Source organism: Primulina tabacum, chromosome 6 (assembly GCF_025594145.1).
Source record: "Primulina tabacum isolate GXHZ01 chromosome 6, ASM2559414v2, whole genome shotgun sequence".
Lineage (NCBI taxonomy): Eukaryota > Viridiplantae > Streptophyta > Magnoliopsida > Lamiales > Gesneriaceae > Primulina > Primulina tabacum.
The window spans coordinates 30,881,395-30,902,405 of record NC_134555.1 but is presented as its reverse complement, the minus strand read 5'-3'; the positions used below and the strand labels follow the sequence as shown (position 1 = coordinate 30,902,405).

General features: G+C 36.9%; 1 protein-coding gene across 1 annotated transcript; it reads right to left on the bottom strand.

The window, feature by feature from the left end:
• Nucleotides 1-2,369: 2,369 nt before the first annotated feature.
• LOC142549224 (cation/H(+) antiporter 15-like) lies at nucleotides 2,370-8,303 on the bottom strand. Its single transcript, XM_075658061.1, has 3 exons — nucleotides 7,851-8,303; nucleotides 3,723-4,727; nucleotides 2,370-3,587 (listed from the first exon to the last, which is right to left on the bottom strand). The coding sequence occupies exons 1-3, from the start codon at nucleotides 8,079-8,081 to the stop codon at nucleotides 2,481-2,483; spliced, it is 2,343 nt and encodes a 780-aa protein (XP_075514176.1). The 5' UTR covers nucleotides 8,082-8,303; the 3' UTR covers nucleotides 2,370-2,480.
• Nucleotides 8,304-21,011: the final 12,708 nt, after the last annotated feature.

Here is a 21,011-nt window from a genome sequence, read left to right as displayed (position 1 = left end):
GACTGCTCAAACTGCGTTCTCAGAAAATTATGTTATTGATGTGTTCTTGAGATTTTCTTGTTGCAGGCTTCGTTGGGCATCGATGGGTGATCATTGCTGCGTTTAGGTATACCAAGAATGATGTTGGGGTGTACGTTGGTATTTCGGTTCGTGTCTTTAGGCACTTGGTTGAGTTAGAAATCGTAGAAATTGATTTTGATGTCAAATTTCGTGTTCATGAGTTGAATTGCGTTGTAAGTTGGGCGTCATTGTTTGGGGACGTTCGTTTGAGTCGAATGAGTGTTCTAGCACTCTAGGACGGATCTCGAGGTGTCAAGTCATGATCGGGATGGTAGAATTAGGAGAAATAAGCTTTGAGTACATGACTTTCCGTTGGTTTACTTTTATCGAGCCTATACGGACCTCTCGACGGACCCTGGCACGGGGTGCGTGCCCTTGTTTCCTCCTTAGTTTCAGTAAACCGAGTCTAGACGGACCCTTCCACGGACCCTGACACGGGGTCCGTGCCTTCGTTTTCCTTGAAAGTGTCAAATTTCACCGCACCTACACGGACCCGGAGCCGGACCTGGGTACGGGGTCCGTGTCCCTTCTCCTTCCCGAGTATTCCTTTTGCGCACCTACACGGACCCATACACGGACCCAGGCACGAGGTCCGTGTACTTCATATTTTTGGGAAATTTTATTTGTGTTTTGGAGTTTCATGTCTTGGGTTAGTACGATGATTTAAAAGAGGTCAAGTCCCGAGTATTCTATAATGTCTTAAGTTATTTATTGAATTTTGAGGGGTGAGCACGTGTGCCTACGTCTAAGCTATGCAAGTTAAGTATTTAAATTCATGTTAGTATGTGCAGCAGCGACCCTAAATGAAATCCAACGAATCCCTCAACGCCAAGTAAGTATGTTGACGTGCAAGAAAATATTTTCAAGTTTTTGAGGTATGCTAAATGTCTTGTGATCAATGTATGTATGGGGTTGGAAAGCGTTAAATCATGAACGGGGACCAACCCACCTCGTTAAAGCATGAACGGGTTTAGATCAGGATTGGAAAGCGTTAAATCATGAACATGGACCAATACGTCCGTTAAAGCTTGAATAGGGATCTCATGTATGTGGCAGTGGATTCGTCCCTGTCAGCCCAGTACTGTGTTTTAGTCTGATCAGACGATTTATGTTATGAGTCACTTGCTTTGAAACATGCCTCTACGCAAAATAATGAAGTTCATGTATGTTTATGTATATACAAGTATGCAAGCATGTTTATGAAAGTTTTCACGTTATGGCACGTCTAAGTTATGTACGTATGATCATGTTTAGTGTAAGTTCAAGTTTCAAGTATGTATGTTCTATTTTAAAGTTGCATTTGGTTTTATTACATATTATTCGTTACTCCCAGTTTATACGTGTTGAGTTTTTAGACTCACTAGACTTGATCGATGCAGGTGTGGATGATCATGAGAGACGGGAGGTAGTGACCAAGGGGCAGGCTTGGACTGAGTAGGAGGCTAGACCCGAGGACCGCCAAGTTTTAGTTTTATGAAAATGTTTAATTACTCTAATTTTGTGTTACTGTTTGAGGTTCGAGCAAATACTTTTGGTAGACATCATTTTGAGATTTTTCTGTTGCAACAATTTTTGAGGACGAACAGTTGTTTTATCAAATTTTGAAGGTTCACGATTTATTTAAGAAAATTTTTAATTTTTCCGCAAATTTTTGAATAGTAAAAGTATGGTACGTTACATGTAATATGTTTTTATTAATCGGATCAGGTTATAGATCTGTCTCACAAAATTGACTGGTGAAATCGTCTCACGAGAATTTTTGTCATATAATAATTCTCGAAAACACGAAAATCCTCCAAATTACCATTATTAATAATATCTAAAAATCATACCATATGCCCAAAAAATGTCTAAACACGGTCTTACTATTTGCCGAGATATCATCTTTTTCGTCGGAACTTACGTAATTTATGATACAAATTTATTTTCATCTGGTTTATATGGGTAAAATGAGTAAGGCTGTGATTCTTTTCGAGGAAGAATTTTTTCAGAATGTTTAAAGTAATTTGAAAATTTAATGAATTAAAATACTAAACATAAAGTAAAATTAAACTTGTGCTTCATTGAGAGCATTAAGCATGCTTACTTAACTTTTCCCTTTTGATCAAATCAGTGCATTTTTTGTGTTCTTCATCCTTAATTCAACTTAATCCAGTTTAATCGTCCCTTGATCGCATTTATAGAGCAACCTTTTTGTGCAAATTATCTATAATTCCAGATTCTCGCAACATTTCACGTTTAAGTCAAGTTTTAGTATATTTGGAGTTAAAAAATAACTATATTATTTTTTCTTCCAATTTATAATCTCATCCTTCACACGTAGAATCGACGAAGAAACTATTAATTTCAAGAACAACGATATCCAGGTCTACATTTATGTTTGAGTGAATCGGTCTCACCCCATTCCTAAACCACCCTCTTCACTTGTTTTTGACATTTTGGTGTTGAATAACCATAACTGATACAGGCTTACTGATATCTGCAGCAGCAAGCATGTCTCCAACGGGCCCGAGTTCCGGCAGATCGTTCCATTCGCTAAGGCCTAATAATTGAGGTGTGTCATCTTTATGGCGACGTCCCACGATTATCAAATCGAAAGCTTCTTCCATGGCATGAATCAGAAGAGCAGTTTCAGCCCCATCTTTCACCCTCTCCTCCCTATACACTATATTTTCCTGACGTGCACCAAGCATCCTTGTATCCTTGAGTATTTCGGCATCAAGAACCGCATCCCATTGGTTATCTCCAGCATATATGTCCCATGGGACAAACCGAATTACCATCAAGTGTATACCCGGAGATTGTGCCATTCGTCTGGCGTAAGCCAGCGCTTCCCGATCATCAGTTCCTCCAAAGAAAGCCACGCCAACATTGTAAGTAGATGAAGGAGCTGAGGAATGTCGTACCTTGTGACGATCAACAAGAATGCCGACAGAACAAGGGGCAAGTTCTAACACATCGAGGTTAATTGCTCTCAAACTACTGCTGTCTAGTATCATTTTGCCTTGGTAGTTCCATTTGCGATGGAACGGAAGAATGATCAAAGAGGCCAACTTGTTGAAAGCTAGTGTGCAGATGTCATGGTGCATAAACTTGGTTAAAGACATGGCGGTGAATTGCTGCACAGTGGCCAATCCTGAAAATTGTTGCTCAAATGAGTAAAAAGCCTCGATCATTTTCTGGGTTCGGGTGCCACCAGAAGATTTTTGGCCGAGTTGGTGATCGATTAGTAGTGGAAGAGCCCGGCCAGCGAGCTCTACAAGATGCAAAGCATAGACAGCGATTGGGCTCTCTGTGGTCGGGAAAGAAGATTCGAGTACTTTCTTGACAGCAAACACGTCGTCTAATCGATGAGCGCATGTAAGTACACGTAGCTCAGAGTTAGGAGAGGTGTGCTGAACGTCTCTTTTTTGATAGCCAGTATACATTCTTGAATAATCATACAGCGACTTCACGACCAGATTCACAAATCCAGATTGTAGCATTATCCATGTCGTAAGCATCGAAAAGGTTTCCCCATCAAACGTCTGTCTCCTCAAAAAACAAACAAGAGTCATTAGTGTATTCTAGGAAGTAATTAATTTAGTGAGTTTCGTTGCAATTTCAGAAACGTAACAAATTTTGAAAGACTTAATTGGAAAATTTTGAAGAAGGTTAGAGACCTGATTCAGAGCATTGGTGTAACAGAAAGACATCTGCACAACTCCTTGAGCACTTAGAATGAAAGCAAGAGCCATAGCATCCTTAATGGGTACTCTGCAAATTACCGCTGGAACAAAAACCGCAACAATCCTCATTGCCGAACAAAAGAAGAGGATGAACCATATGAAACTAATGAAGTTCAGATCAAACAGCTCGGCCAGATTTACTTTCATCCCACAATAAGTCACTAAAAGTGGAGCAAACAATCCCGACACCATTGTTTCTAACCTGTCCACCAACGTAGATCCCAAAGGGGGCCCATCTGGCACTATCAAGCCAAGTAAGAAAGGGCCATACTGATAGTAAAGTCCCGAATTGTCGCTTAGTAGGACCACGATTAGGACCATTAAAGCTATGAGGATGACATGAACTCTGCTAACGGGTTTTCCTTCTGGTGTCTTCCGGATAATCCATATACAAAGTGGCCGCCCCAGAAAAACGATAAGTAAAACCACACAGATGCTATAGACACTAGCTTGTGCAATAATACCAAAGGTATAGTCGGCCATTTGCCCGATTCTTCCACCAGAAACAACAGTGCCAATGAAACTGGTCATAAGATCACAGATAAGTGCTGTTGCCAGAGCAAGACGACCAAGCTCAGAGTTCATGATTTTCAGGTCCACAAGCATGGAAGCAATCACAGGAAAAGTGACATAATTCTGAAGTGCAATAATGCTAATGTAAGCTGGCAGCCGATATCTGTGTACATACTTCCTTAAGCTTCTGCGAGTGAAGATGGAAACAGAGATTGGAGCCGCAACACCAATCACTCCAATCGTCCATGCCTTGAGACCAGTCCTCAACACAGTTCTGGGATCCATCTTCACACCACTGAGGAATATAAAGAAAATGTAGCCAATTTTGGACAGTAAGTCAAGGAAGACTTCTCCATCTTGTGGAAACAAATTAGTTTGAATATTTCCGAACTGTCCTAGAATGGTTGGACCCAGTATAATTCCGGCCTGATTCAAACAACAAACATTAGATTATTTTATTCAACTAACCGTAAACTTTGTGAGATATTTTCTAAGATAATGTGGAATTAATTTGATATGAGCATAATAGGATAATTAACTTTCTTCCTTGGATTGAGAGTGAAGAAGCTAGACACATACATTTTCATCGACCAATAAAAGTACACCAAAGAATTATTAAAGAAGTTTGGCATGGATAATCGTGTCGTAACTGACTCCAATCAATCAAATATATAAGGATGCACGTGGAATCTCTGTGGACATAAAAATATAAAAATAGTTAATTTGATCACTTCTATATTTGATCGCTAGCTGGTTAGACATAATGTTTGCGGTTTATTTGTGTGCTCGCTTTCAAGTTAACCCTAAAAATTCTCATTATAGTGCAGTCAAACACATACTCAAATATCTTAAGGGTACTCTTTGTATAGGTTTTGGTATCCTAAAGAATCAAGTTTTGACTTCATTGGCTATTCATATGCAGATTATATAGGTTGCAAGATTGATAGGAAGAACACCAGCGAATCATGTTATTTCTTTGGAGACTGACTGATATCCCATTTCACCAAGAAACAAACATCGATTTCTACATCAACTGCTGATGTTGAATATCTATTCACTGGGAGTTTCTGTGCACAATTGCTATATATTCAACAACAATTAAGAGATTATAGAGTTCAAACTGCTGAATCCCCAATCTTTTGTAATAATACAAGTAATCATCTACAATCATGTCTCACATTCTCGGACCAAGCACATTGAAATCAGACATCATTTCATCCAAGACCATGTATTGAAGAAGGACATCCAGCTATAGTACATTTCGAGAGACAATCAAGCCGCTGACATCTTCACCAAGACACTATTCGATGCTAATGTAGGACCGAGCGCTTGTTGCTTTACCAAAAGCTATAGCTGATGGTAATGGTGCAACAAGTTGTTGTGTCATCACTAAGAGTTTTGATTTATCTAGTGATAAGTAATATTTGAATTGAGTTGTCACAAAAGTTGTAAAACCAAACTCTTTTAGTGGATTTATTTCTAAGTGGAAGAAGGGATGACATATGAATATTCATTTCCGAACATCCATAAAATTCTGTCTTATTCACCTTACACACATTCTATTGCTTGCTTGAATATCTAGCCGTTTTCTTCGATAATTGCTTCCTACATCAAATATATATTTTATCACTAGTTTAGCCGGACTGTTTCTACGTTTACCAATTTTTAGTAGTCCAGCAAAGTATAGTCATTCAATAAAGTGTCTTAATAACATAAAAACTTTTAAAGCAAGCTCAGAATACATAGTAAAAAGGTTATATGAAATAATATAAGGATTCTTGTCTAGTGATGTGAGAATTTAGTATGAAATATTAAGAACGCTATATATATTAAAACAAGCCTCACATTAGTTGTATTTAAAGTTTCACAGTATTATCTATTCATAATATTTTGTTGAGAATATTATTGGCCATTATGTACACCAGAAGGTTATTGGGAGCCGAATTATGAGGAAAATTATCAGAAGTACTCCAATTATCGATCATTAAAAAGCTGCAAAATGTTTGGTTTACCTTTATGGTACAAAAGATTATATACTTATGTATGATGAATTGACAACTTGGAAGTAATTTGCTACGTTCACTATGGAATCTGAATTCGTTTTTTTTATTTAAAAACAATATTTTATTGTGTATTTTAAGGAGTTTTATTTGAGCTTAGAGTTATGAATTTTATATCTAAGACATTAATATTGTAGTCTTTATGACTAAAGTGGTAGTCCGATTAAGTATATTAAGTATATTGACATAAAATATTTTAGTTGTTGGAGAACGTGCTAAGAAAAATAAAATGATCATTGAATGAAATTGTCATTGAACACATTATAACTAAATTGTTGATCTTTTGACCTAAGTGCATGGACATTAAGATGTTTAAGGATCATATTATAATATATGATGGACTTGGTTCCTGATAGATTTTGTGGTAGATACATTTGGTTTTTATTTATGAAATTCATTCAGTTATGTTATTTTTCATATTCAGTTATGTATATATTCAATTATCTTGAGAAAATATCAATTAAATTAGACTTATCATAAATAATTGATTTTATTCATTGATTTATATTAAAGAATATAGTATATGTGATACATGAAATATAATACTCAATATAAGAGGACCTATAATCATAATTTGTGTAATTGTTTCTTAACCGTGGATGATTATTAATTTCTTGATTATTCATTAATTTGAAATATGTAGACCAAATGAGAGAATGCTAAATTATTTTATTAAAGTCTATAAAATAATTTAATTATGATCAACATATTTTATTAAGATAAATATAAGAGAAGTCTCATATTTAATATGAGAGACTTCTCATGTTTTAAAAAAGATAAATCAATAATATTATCAGAATTAAGATGATAAATATCTTGATATTTTATCATATCCCAAGTAGATATCATCAAAATAAACTATAATCAATTCAAATTTAGTCGATGATTGTACGAGTTGTCTATAAATAGTGGTGTTTGGAGTCCCAAATAATACACACCTAAAAATTATACAATACCATATATAGTAAGGTTTCGAGTTCTTAAAAATCTCTTAAACATTTAGAAGATATTCGAGGAAGTGTTCAAGGAGTTTTCAAACTCAATGGCTAGAGGTAACATTCGATCAATCTTCCGCATTTTATTCATGTAATTAAGTTCCATAAAGGATTTATAAATTTCTTACACAAACGATTATCTAATCATGCTCAGAAAGTTTTCTATCTTTTCACATTTGATCAAATAATAGTTTATTTTCAAACGAACATGTGTTTTGATTCTGAAGTTATGTGGCAAATATTTATAACTATTATTTAATGAAAATTCACTTGAGAATAAATTCATGTACGTTTCCAGATAAATTCAAATCTGCCAAAAATGCCATGTGTTTGCCAAAGAGAAAACTTAGTCATTTCTTATCGACATCTATCAGGATAGATATCATCAAGATAAGCTATAACCAACATAAATGTAAACAATTGCATAATCTCCAAATAACAACCATATATTTCCAAACCAAATTTTTTTTTTATTTAAAAAACAGACAAAATACCATGATCTCGGAAACGATACGAGGCAGATTGAAGCGGCGGAGCAAGAGATGAAGAGATTGAGTAACAATAAAAATGATAGCCAATTGAAGCTGAAGCCGAGGAAAAGTGTAATGAAAAAACTCGGTTAGGCTCAATCCCCAGGAGCCGCGTGAGTGCATCCCTAACCCTTTGTAACATGGATCACCGTTCCACATCATGGAATTGCGGTCCCCATCGTCGCCGGTGTCCATGGCTCCCTACCCACCTACGTTTTGTTCAAGACCTCAAGATGAAGGGATCGGTGTGGTGTTGTGGAGACGTAGAGGAGAAACGGGATGCTGGGGCTTTTCCCGACAGATTTTAATGGGATTTTCATGGTAGATTGAGATTTTGTGAATCATTTTCAGGTTTCCGCCGAGAAATGTTCGCAGCCATATATTTGATTTGTAAGAATCTTGTGGACGGGTAATAACGTACGTACGTATTCTGCCAGCCACTATGGAAATAAATATATTTTCTGCTTTTTAAAATTTCATCTTGAATGAATAATATAATACAGTTTCGTCTTGAACATAAAGGGCAACTACTGTGAGGACTAAGATTTTTGTCGTAAATCACGTAAGAAATAAAACTCGATATTTGTAGCTCAAACTTATTAAAAACTCAAACTTTTAGTTCAAAAAGCACGAGAAGTTAACTCAAAAGAAATCGATGCGATGCAAATCACAAGGACCGAAATATTGCTGATTGGAAAAGAAATCCCTAGCTTATGAACTCGAAACTTTAACTCCAAGGATCTCCCTTTTCATGTCCTAAATAAACCAAAAACGCAGCCAATTGAAGAGCTAAAAGATTGTACAAATTTATTGTGTAAAAAATACTATTGAGTGCACCAAGCTGACTCTTAGTTGTGGATAAATTTTGAGAACATTGGGGCTAATTGGACCATCACTTTTGGGCATTTGGAAGGCTACATTCGGCTGATTTGGGAGGAGACATACAATATTTTTTTTCACCTATAAGTACTCCATCATGTGTTGGGAATTGACACACCAAAATCCCCCACAAAAACCCTCCAAAGTTCGGCCACTCTCAAGCAAGGAAGAAATTGTTGTGCTCGTCCATTTTGGGCAGCAACTAGGCGACATCCAAGCCGCTATTTTGCCCAGGAATCCCATCCAAAACCTATCGAGGTACCACCCAATTAACGTCCAAGTGTTGTCCAGGATCGGCTGAGTCTTCATCCAATAATCAAGCAAGATCAAATCGTACATTTAAAATAATTGTAAGTGGGCTTATGTATTGTTTTAAAGTTTGATATATGTTTAAAATTTGATTGACTACTATATGTTTTGCTTTCGTATGCATTACTATATGTTTTGTTATGCATCTTTTGCTAAGTTCTGATTCGTTCCGTCCATTTCGTTCCGATTTGATCCGTTCGATCCTCCTCCTTCGATCCATGTGATAATTTTATTTGTTATGATTCAAATATTGGAGCAGCGGGAAAGCCTATGACGGAAAAGGCCACAGAAGTAGCTCATTTATAGGAGAAGGCTGCAGTGGGAGCCCAAGATCAAAGATAACTCATGGTCATTATTATAAGATCTGTGTATAGTATAAGATTGTGATTTGATAAGACTTTGTTCTGTTAAGAATTTTTTCTATTTGATATGATATGATTGATATAAGTTCTGAACTTTATCTGTTCCGTTTTCGATTTCTGCTCTGAAAAATGATCATTTTAAAGATATGTATATGTATAACTTGTTATTCTAGTATACGATCGGCCCCCACTTACTGAGTGTTTCCCAAAGTGCTCACCCATTTATGTCCCTCTCTAGATAATAATGAATAATAGGTGGAAGAGACGGAGCGAGATCAATTCTAAGGCTGGTTAAGAAATCCAGAGTTATGAATATAAAGTCCCTGATTTCAAGTTTATTGTTTATTAGCTTCAGCATTTCACAATTTTCTTTGTAAGAACAGCTACCACATTATTCACATTTAATATATGTAAAGACAATGTTCTTTTTTATGAATTAGACTGGCTTTCAATGAAATAGTTAAATAATGTCGGATGTCGTCCATGCCTTAGTCTCAGGGTGTGACATTTAAGTGGTATCAGAGTCGCAAAGTTCATAATCTGGTTGAAATTATGATAGACAAAATTTGACATGTCAAAATTTGGCGAAATCCACATGCCTTCTTATCCAAATCATTCCGACAAATCAAACTCATCTTCCATCTTTTTAGATTTCCAAATTCGAGCTATTGCAAATTGTGGGTATATTTGAATGACTTATATCTTCGCATAGAAATCAGAAAACATAATCTCGTAAACTATTCCACACTTTCAATCTATGTGAAATTTTTTTAACTTGACACTTTTGGAAAATTCCATGAAAATATTTTGTCCCATTCAAATAATTTACTTGTCTATGTAGTAACTTTGATTTTTGCCATTATTATGATTCTAAGCCTTTTCAATCGATTTGTCTAGGAGATGGCCGCCCCTCATACATGTGTTCAAGCCGCACTTCGCATGCGTCATCTTACCATTGACAACAAAATCCGAGAGATTGCAACCCTGAAGGCTCAACTCGTTAGAGAGAAACAAGAGCTCATGGAAACCAAGGACTTGCTTCAGACTGATGCTCAACGTCTCACTCATCACCTTGATCGAGAAGATAGCCGGCTTGCCTTAACCCTGCGTAACAAATCTCACGTGGTATGACAAGTTGCCAATAACTGAGAGTTGATATAATGGATTGAAACTGAGAAGGACCTTCTACCCGCTCTCGTCACCAGCACGAAGAACTTGCTAGAGAGCAAGAGCGTTACATCACCAAGCCTCATGGCGCTATGGATAGGCTGCAATAACAAAATAAATATCTTCACCTCGTCGTGAGGAACACCTGCTAGGAAAATAATTAAAACTCATAAAGTATATCGGAAATGCAAAATTTGCATCAGTAAAAAAATCTTCGAGGAAGAATTGATTCAATTAATATGGTTGAATTAGATGTCATCCTAAGAATGGGTTGGTTTGTTAAGAACCATTTCTTGGTAGATTGTTAGAAGAAAAGTTTCAAACTTCAAACTCCCAACTAGGAAGAAATCACATATCATGGCAAATCTAAAGTGTAGAACCCGTAAATCAGACTACGTATAAGCCATGCATAATTTCTAGTATTTAAATTAAAATGATTTTTATTGCATGAGTATTTAAATTCTTTTTCTTTTAAATTTAATTATTTTATGCAGTAGTTTAATTTTACCTTTTTAATTAAATAAGTGAGGCCGGACTGGAGTTGGGGTTTTGAGATAAAATTTAATATTAAGAAAACATTCCTAGAATTTATTTAAGATAAAAAAATTAGTTAATTTAATGTAAAAGAATGTTTAAGGAATTTATTTAAATAATTTGAGTTAAGTAGTAAATAAAGTTCAATAATTAATTTCTTAATTCACTAAAATATTTAATGAGTAGATAAAACACTAAAGATTTAAAATAAAATATTTAAGAAATATTTCCCCCTACATTTTATTCAAATTTTCGGCCACCCCAGTTCTAGAAGATTTAGTTTTTTGATTTGCAACTCAACTTTGATTCCTTTCCATATCCACTTCATGGTAGATAATCCCATAATTTTAAACCCACATTTAATTAATAATTAAATAATTTCCTACCCTACTTTATCTAATAAAAAGTCGGCCACCCCATAAGGATATTTAAAAATATTGTCAACTCTCCATCTTTAATTCTTTCCCCAACCTTTTCTTGGGAGATAATTCCCTCACCATTTAATCACCAACAAATAATTAATTAAGAAATATTTCTCTATTGTTCCTAGACCTAAATATCGACCAAGTGCACCCTAGAATTTTCCCTTAAAATCTTTTGATATCAAACCATTTCCTTATCTCACAAACTAGAAGATAGAAAGATTATTTCCTTCCTTTATCTTGCAACCTTTCCTTCATCTCCTAGACTCATTTCTTCTCTCCCTTTCACCGAAATTCAGAGCAATATCAGAGCAAAAATTGTGAGAAAAACCGAGAGTAAACAAGAGAAAATTTGTGAGAAAACAAGAGGGAAGAACAAGAAGCAAAGTCACTCCGTCTCCTCCGCGCCGCGTCGTATTTTCAATTGTTTTTTTCGTTCAAAACAATCCAGGCATGTTTATATTTTAATTCACTCCTCAATCAAGCCATATACTGAAATTTTTACATCACATGTTCATGATTTTAATCACCAAAACCGAAAATCTTTTCAGCACCATTCGAAAATGCATATACAGAATTTTCTGGTTTCTTTCATGCTTCATGGGTTCCAAGTTTGTGTTGTTTCAGGTGGTTGGCTCGTGTCCAGGCTCCCAAGGCTGCACCTAGGCATGTACTAGGGTGTATTAGGACCATGTTGGCCCATTCGTTCAAGCCCCATACATGTAACGAAAAGGAAAATGGCAGCAACTCATCCCTAGTGTCATATTTTGCTTCGATTTTTTTGGTTTTGCTGTCAAGGGTTGGCTGCCCTAGGGGCCATAGCCATGGTTAGAACATCTCCTCGTTATGTCTAAGAAGTGACCAAGTCGGCCTTTCAAGGCTTGGTCCATGGTTGCATCGGTTTTCAAACACAAAACAAGAACAGCCCTTCGGCCCTTCATTTTTCAGCATGTGCAGTTTCGGTCTTGTGGTGTTGGTGTGGATCTTGGTTGGCTTTTTTAGCCCTTAGCCACGGTTCATATCATACCCCTTGATGTCTAGATCATGCCATGGTCAATCAAATGGCCACTGGAATGGTCCATGACAGCAAACGAAGCAACTCTCCCCACGCGCGCAGGTTCACCTCTCGGGTGGGAGTTTTGGGTGATCCATGGTGTTGCTTGGATTGTGGCTGGCCTAGGGCCCTTAGCCATGGTTCAAGCCACACCTTAGGATGTTGGTAAGGGGCTCTGGTTGGTGGTTCAAGCCCCAATGGCAATTAGCCTTGCAAACGACGCAAGGAAACGCTAACACAGCTGCTGTATTTTTGACAGCAAGTTGTGCTTAGGTTCAGAGGTGTGTTTCGAGTTCTTGGTTGGCTTTTAGCCTATGAACTTGGAGTGGACAGTACCTCATCAAGTCAGAAAAGGTCATGTTTTTGGCCGTTTGTGATTCGGTTAAGTTTAGAGGTCGTACGAGAATTTACGGTGCAATGTGCCAAAATGACTCTCGAAAGAGCGTTTCATGTTTTGGCCTCCATTCACCAAAATTTCGAGTACTGAAAATTTAGGGGCATTATTTCATCATTTTAGGTGTATTTTAATCATTACTAAATGATAGTTCGGTGTTGGTTCGGGTTGGCACGGAGTCATGATTAAATAATAAGTCATTGGACGTAATTGTCTCGTTTTGGGTTCGATTGCAAAGTTGTGGTCAAGTTGAATCATTTGCATATTTTTCATGTTAAAGTTAGGTCGCAGCGAGCCTGGGAACGATCACACCCATTCGATAAAATTAATACAGGATATTTAATTATGTTACTTAATTATATTACGTGCAAAAATATAAAATATTAATTTTTGAGATTTATGCGATATTGCTTGTGGCCACTTCATTATCATGGGATTATTACTTCACCCGGTGGTCACTTACCGGTTCATGCTCAGTTATTGGTACGGATATCCAGTCCAAGGACTGTGATGATCTTTACCGCCCAGTATACTGTGGTTTAGTCTGATCAGGCGATCCAGTTCAGTTCAGTTCAGGGGTCACTTGCGTAGAACATAATCTCAACATAAAATTATTATACGTTATTTCATGACAGGGCTCTATCGAGCAACATTTCCCTTATGATTTTCAGTTCAGTTACGCACGTATTATAATTACTCATGACATGATATTTTTACGTTACGCTAGATTCATGATATTTTTACCATGCATGCAATTTTATTATTATTACTTGTTATTTATGGTATATGCATGCTGAGTCTTTAGACTCACTAGATTTGATTGTTGTAGGTACTGATGAGGTCGAAGCCGAGGGCGGGGACAAGTGAGTCATCTTGGGTCGGCAGTAGTAGGAACCCGAGGACCTCATTTTCAGCATTTACTATTTTATTTCAAACTCAGTTTTTATTTGTTGTTGAATTATTTTAAATTGTTATTTTTCAAACAATAATTACTTCCGATGTGTTATTTTGAACATTAAACTCTATTTATCAGTTTATTTTACGAATGAGGCAAATTACTTATTTTAAAAGAAAATTTTAAATTTTTTCGCAAATTTTCAAGTACGAATTTCGGGACTCTACAGCTGGTATCAGAGCCTATGTTCTTGTAGAGGGTTGTACTACTACTGACCTCGAGAAGATCACGAAGTCACGTCTTCGGTCTGTAAGTTTTACGTTTACGCACTTTGTTTAAAGAATGAAATATTTTAACAGCATGTTCTCATGAAATATTTTATGTTCAGATTATGATTACGCAGTATTTATTTAAATTTAAAGAAATAATAGAGATTATGCATGTTAGTTACGTAGGGGTTATGTATGGAATAGTATGCCCCCTAGACGCATTCTTGAGCGTACGAAAGATGATGAGCCTCACCAGGAGGACAGGGAGGATCAGAAACAGGAGAGGAACGGACCTCCACCCCCTCCACCTGACATGAATGCCCATATGCTAGCTGGGATGACTTAGTTCTTCGCACAGTTTGCGGGGAACAAAGCTGTGGCAGCCAGGCCGACAGTGCCCGAGGCTACTTATGAGCGATTTATGAAGATGCGTCCGAAGGAGTTTTCAGGGACGTCTGATCCCATGATTGACGAGGGCTGGATTAAGTCCCTCGAGGTTATCTTCGAGTTCATGGAGCTTGGAGATGCAGAAATAGTTCGTTGTGCCACCTATCTTGAAACGTCCTGTCCTTTTTATTGCTTTAAAAGTACTGGAAATTTTTTTTTCTAATTTTCGGCCCTCACATATATATATTTTTATAAAATATTTTGCATATAAAAACATCCCCCACTAGCATTTTTAAAATCAAGTGCACTAGTCATAAAATGAAATCGTCTACTGTTTTACCAAACCTAAAAAACAATAATTTGAAAAGAATAGCCCATACTAAACCTCTCAAAAATCTCTCAACTGCATAAATAAATAATCTAAAAAATCTTTAATCATAAAGCATGAGTCAAAAGTCATAATGCGGAAAAACTAGAAGCGCTGGTCCTCGGGTTGTGTGCGCCTTCAGTCCAGTCAAATCACCCGTCAAGTCCTCCCTCAAACTCACCTGCATCCATCACACCTAGTGAGTCTAAAGACTCAACACACCGTAATCTTTATAACGAGTAATACGTAATACAGTCAACATATAACGGTGAAAAATACTTGTACTTAAAATATCGTTTTCATGAAGATGCATAAACATAAACATTTTTGAAACATTTTCATGATGCATAAAACTTTAAACATAAACATTTTCATGACATGCAAACATGAATTTCCTTTTCCTCAACATGACATGACATAAAACCTTAAACATAATCATGAACATTTCCTTTTTTTCTTTTGTTGAATTCAGATCGTTAATTGTGACTTTCCTCAACATGACATGAAAATCGATGGATCCATCTACATATAACCACAGTACTGGGCGGCGGGGACATCAACGACACTCTCACCGGTCAACTGAGCCTTGGCCTATCATGATCGAATAGAAATACGATCGTCAGGGTTCCCTCTGGGGCCTTCTCCCATAAATGGTCTCCCTCCGGGGCCTTCTCCCCTCACGACATTCCCATTCTTACCTCAAACCTCATAACCTCATATTCGCAATAATGGAAACACGATCGTCGGGCTCCCACTGGGACCATAACTCTCACGACGTCGCCATCATTAACGAATTAGTCACAACCACTTCACTTCCTTCAACATTTTTCATTCACATCACTTTAGAAAAATCGTGAATAATATTTGCATTTTTCATTTTGAAACCAAGCATGCAACATGTATTTTAAATGTCTTTCATAAATCATAAAAATCAAATAGACATTTTAAAAAATAATAATTTAATCATGGATACATCATAAACATTTAAAAATAATCATAATATAATAAAAACAGCATTTAGGGCACTGCCATGACGTTTACTAATTTTTAGGTGTAAAAAGACCGTTTTACCCTTAGACTCGACATTTTACGTTTTCGACTTTTATCTTGATTTCAGACTCTAACATGTCCCAAATAATTATTTAAGCCTACATGAATTTTTTCATATTTTTATTTAGCTTAAATCGAGGACTTTTAATTTAATCTTTAAATAAGACGTATTAACGCGTTTTAATCCCGAATTAAACCAAAACTTAATATAAAATTCCCAAATTAAAAACTTAGACTTCTAATAATTATTTGAGCTTAACTCTAATTTTTCATAATTTTATAAGGCTTAAAACTAGGCGTTTCAATTAACTCGTTAGTTAGCGTTTCGTGCGGCGATTAAATCTTGAATAAATCCAAAAATCATTATTTTGATCCCAAATTTTAAACATAGCATTTTTAAGATTTATTCTACCCTTACAAGTCATGAGCCACCCCCGTGGACCCATGTATTCAATTTTAACCTTTTAATTTCTCGTTTTGAAACGTTATCGAACGCACCGAGCCATCTTCTAATTTATTCGAGCCACGCCCGAGCCACCTTGAGCCAGACCCGAGCCAACCCACCTAGGGACCCTACTGTGTAAGCCCAGACCGAAAAACCAGCCTTGGCTCGCCCAAAACCCTTCTGAAACTCGCCCCATATTTCTGCACGATTTGTGTGTGAGACTCCCATGACCCATATGACTCCTAACTAGCCTAGGACTTCTCCCAGCCCTCAACCACTTGCCCCCTCACGACCCTAACCTTCCCTGGACCACGCCCAGACCAACCCAGCCCCTGGACCCTGCACACGAAATTTCTAAATCAAGGACAGCAACCTGCGCCCCTCCCTAGCTCCCTGCGTTCGTTCGTGATGCTTCGTGTGGACTCTTGCTCGAGCCACCACGAGACCTGACCCTTCCTACCCCTCTCTGGACCGTGCCAAGTCATCACCCAGACCACCTAGCCCAGCCCCTAACCGAGCCACAGCCCCCTGTACAGGAACCGAACGTGAGAAGTGCTTGGGGAGTGTCCTAACTTTCGTGGACTCCTCCCCAGCCTGAACCACGAGTCCTAGCCATGCTAGGACTCTTCCTAGGACCTAGCCACGACCCTTAGGACCCAACCCCCAGACCTGGTCGAGCCCCAAGCCCCCATGCACCCTAGCCAAGTCCCTTGAATTTTTTGTACAAGCCATAGAACTCACGGCTTCATCTTTCTGAATTTCCTTCGGTTCCAGCTCAATTCAATTTTGTTTGCAGCATGTTTTGTGTGTTCTAAGACCCCTTAGGCGTGTAAAAACAACCCTTAAACATCCCCTAATCATGGCAGCCCTTTCCACAACAATAAAACATGATTTTGGAATCAAATAACACAAGTTTGAAACCTATATGCACATAGTTACGAAATTTCAATTGTGTGTCATGTTTCCTTTCAAATCCTGATCAAATAAATATTATGATGTAACAGATGTTTGAAAGAAAAAATATGGCGGGTCTTTGCGTTAAATACGCTCGAATATCCGTTGACGACGAAGAACGGAGGGACACCTTGGCTTGTACTTGTGCTTGAACCTTACGAATTGCTCCTCAAAGTATCGAGTGAAGTGTCGTGTGTGTGGAGAGGTGCTTGAGAGAATTTTCAGAATTTTAAAACTAGGTGACCGTGAATTTGCTTTGCAAGGTGTAGGGTTTTGGGATTTTTAATATATTATATACTCTAATTAACCACTAACTAGGCTTTAGGCCTATTAAGCCTTGAAATTTAAGCCCATTAGTTTTAATTTGGATTAAATAAAATATATTAGTAAGGTTATGGTAAAAATAGTTTGTGAATTAAATAGTCGGGTTGCCCAAAAAGTTCGCATTTTAGTTGAAAAACCAACACCGATAAAATTTACGTCCCGGCGTATAAAATCACTTCAAAACCCTTTATTTTCAAAAATACTAAAAACCATCAACTTTATTTTAAATAATTAAAAATAATTATTTAACAAAAACATTTTACATTTACAGCCCTCGGTCCTCGTTCCTCGATCGTCACTTGAACATTCCTTAAAAATACTATTTTAATGCAACATGTAGAAAAATATATTTTAAACATGTCAATATGCACAACATAATTAATTAATGCAATTAAAACAATTAATTAAAATACAAAGAATTAAATAACTCAAATGCATGTGGTTCGCGTGGACCTTAAAAATTTTCGGGGCGTTACAATCTTCCCCCCTTAAATTGAATTTCGTCCTCGAAATTCGCGCATCCTTAATAACCCAAAGTTTAGACTTAGTTCTAGTATCCCAAAAATCCACGGTTTCGCTGCGCTACTATAATAAAACTTAAGTTCTAGAATGTCCTTACGTCTACTTGATCCCAATTAATTTTTCTTCTAAATCCTTATTTGCAAATGACAACTTAAAAAGACCCATAATTACTTAATGCTATATTATTATAACCTCGAATTTCAACTTTTCTTACAATTCCCGATAAAAATATGGATGACCATACTTATCGTATATTATTTTTCTTATTTTATACCCAAAATATTCGTCGACTTATCATATTTCAATCTTAAAATCCCAAACGCATCTGCTAACGCTTAGATTTTTCAAGCCTAATATCGATTCATCCTAAAAAATCCTTGATAGACATGAATTAATTGTGGCGATGAAAATAAAAACCAGCAGACCAGCAGCATTCTTTAAGAAAACAGTAGACAAAAAGAAAATCAGAAGCTACTGGTCTAGAAAAACAAAAGCAGTAGAAAGGATAGAAAAACAGAATCAGTAGAAGATGTTGCCTAAAGTGACTACTTTAAATGTTACCGTTAAAGTTACCAAGTACTAGTATTAATTGCAGCATTAAATACTATACGGAGTCATTTAATTTACTTTACCGAGTTTAGTATAAAACAGTACTGATTGTTTTATAGCTTTTCTGCAGGAACCTTTTTTTTGGTAATAAAGCTGACTCTATCAGAAATCTGAAGACATCTTCTGATCATAAACGTTGAACTCAGTCGCTTATATATGCATGGAACAAACCCTTACAGAGAGAGAACTCTACGCATAATATCTTTTCAAGGATCAACGAGACAACCTCGAAATTCCTCGATAACTTTGAGTTCAACACAAAAAGAAAAGTAGCACACGCTTCATAGCAAATATATGATCTTTTGAAGATCATCTTGTGCTACTGATTCTTACACTCTTTACAATCTTTTACAACTCTTATACTTTATCAGGAAGAGCTTGTAATCTGAAAAGAGTCTTTTCAGAACCTTTTGTATCACGTTCTTTTTGAGTCGAGTAACTAAAAGTTTCAGTAGGCAAAGGTGTAAGTCCTTCTTAAGTGGGTGTGTACAAGAGTTGTACTGTAATATCCAAAGTCTTTTAGTTATACCTTCTGGAAACAGGAGAAGGGGAGACGTAGAAGATTTCATCTTCGAACTTCCATAAACAACTACTGCCTACTGTTATTATTGTCTTTCACTTACTTCATCAGATTGTTTCCGCACCTATAATTGTAATCTTGGTGAAGGTATACGCAACAAGATAAACTACTATCTCTAACAGGATTTTAGTACCTCATCAAAAGAAAAGAGAAACGAGTAGAGTTTATTCACCCCCTCTCTAAACTCAACTTCGATCCTCAACAATTGGTATCAGAGCAGGTTATTCTTGTTCGTGGCACACTTTAGCAAGATCCCTATGTTCTCTAAGGAAGATTTTGATGATTGGAAGATTAGAATGCAAGCTCATCTTGCAGCACAAGATGATGACATGTGGTATGTCATCACAGATGGTCCATTGAAAATATTAAAGCCTAACACAGCTGTTGTTGTTACTGAGGATGCACCGCAGATGGTTGAAAAATCAAGAAGTGAATGGACCAGCGAAGATAAGAAGAAGGCCAACCTTGATAATGTTGCAAAGGATATATTATATAAAACTCTCGACAAGAATACCTTTAGCAAGACTAAAATGTGTTCTACTGCAAAAGATATTTGGGAAAAGCTCATCCAGATATGTGAGGGAAATGAGCAAACGAAAGAAAACAAACTGTCTGTAGCAATGCAGAAATTCGAAAATCAAAAAATGAAAGCTGGTGAAACTCTAAATGAGTTCGATGAAAGATTCAGTAGCTTGGTAAATGAGCTAACAGCTCTGGGTAAAGAGCATAGCAACAGAGAAATAGCTCTCAAGGTGATGAGAGCCTTACCCAGAGAATGGGATGTAAAAACAATGGCTATGAGAGTATCCAAATATCTAAACAAGTTGGAACTGCACAACTTGTTTGTAGACCTGAAAGCATACGAGTTCGAACTGGAGGTAAGAAGTGGAGAAGAGCCCTCAAGTCTACCTACCAAGGCTCTTCCTACTACTGCTACTGCTACTACCTCTTCTACTGCTGCTACAGCTGTACCTCAAGCATTACCTACTGTGATCATTGACAGTACATTGGAGAAGACTGCTGAACAAATCAGTAGTGATGCTATGTCCTTGTTTGTAAAGAAATTCTCCAGGTTCATGAAAAAGAACCATCGGACTTATCAAGGTCCCAATCGCAACTTCAAGAAAGATTCACCATCTGGTGATACGGGATGCTTGCGGAAAAATAGGTCACTTCATTGCTGATTGTCCTAAACCAAAGAAGGATGACCAGAAGAGAAAGGATCACAAGAGGAATGACAAAAAGTCCAGGAGAGATCGAAAAGCAATGATTGCGGAAGAAAGCAAATCCAAATGGGCGGACTCCAGTTCTGAGTCATCTGATTCAGAAAGTCATTCCAGTGACAGTGATGCAGAAGAAGTTAAATGTCTCATGGCAAACACTGATTCAACCTCGACATCTGGAGAGGTATTTGATTTTGATTCTAACGAATTCACACGAACTGATCTAGTTAATGCATTACATGACATGGTAGAAGAGAATTCTAGACTTTCTCAATCATTCGAAGAAGTTAAGATCGAAAACCAGAACTTAAAGGATCAGAACAGTAAGTTAACTTGCTTGCAAGTAGACAGCTGTAATGATTTACAAGTTGAGATGAGT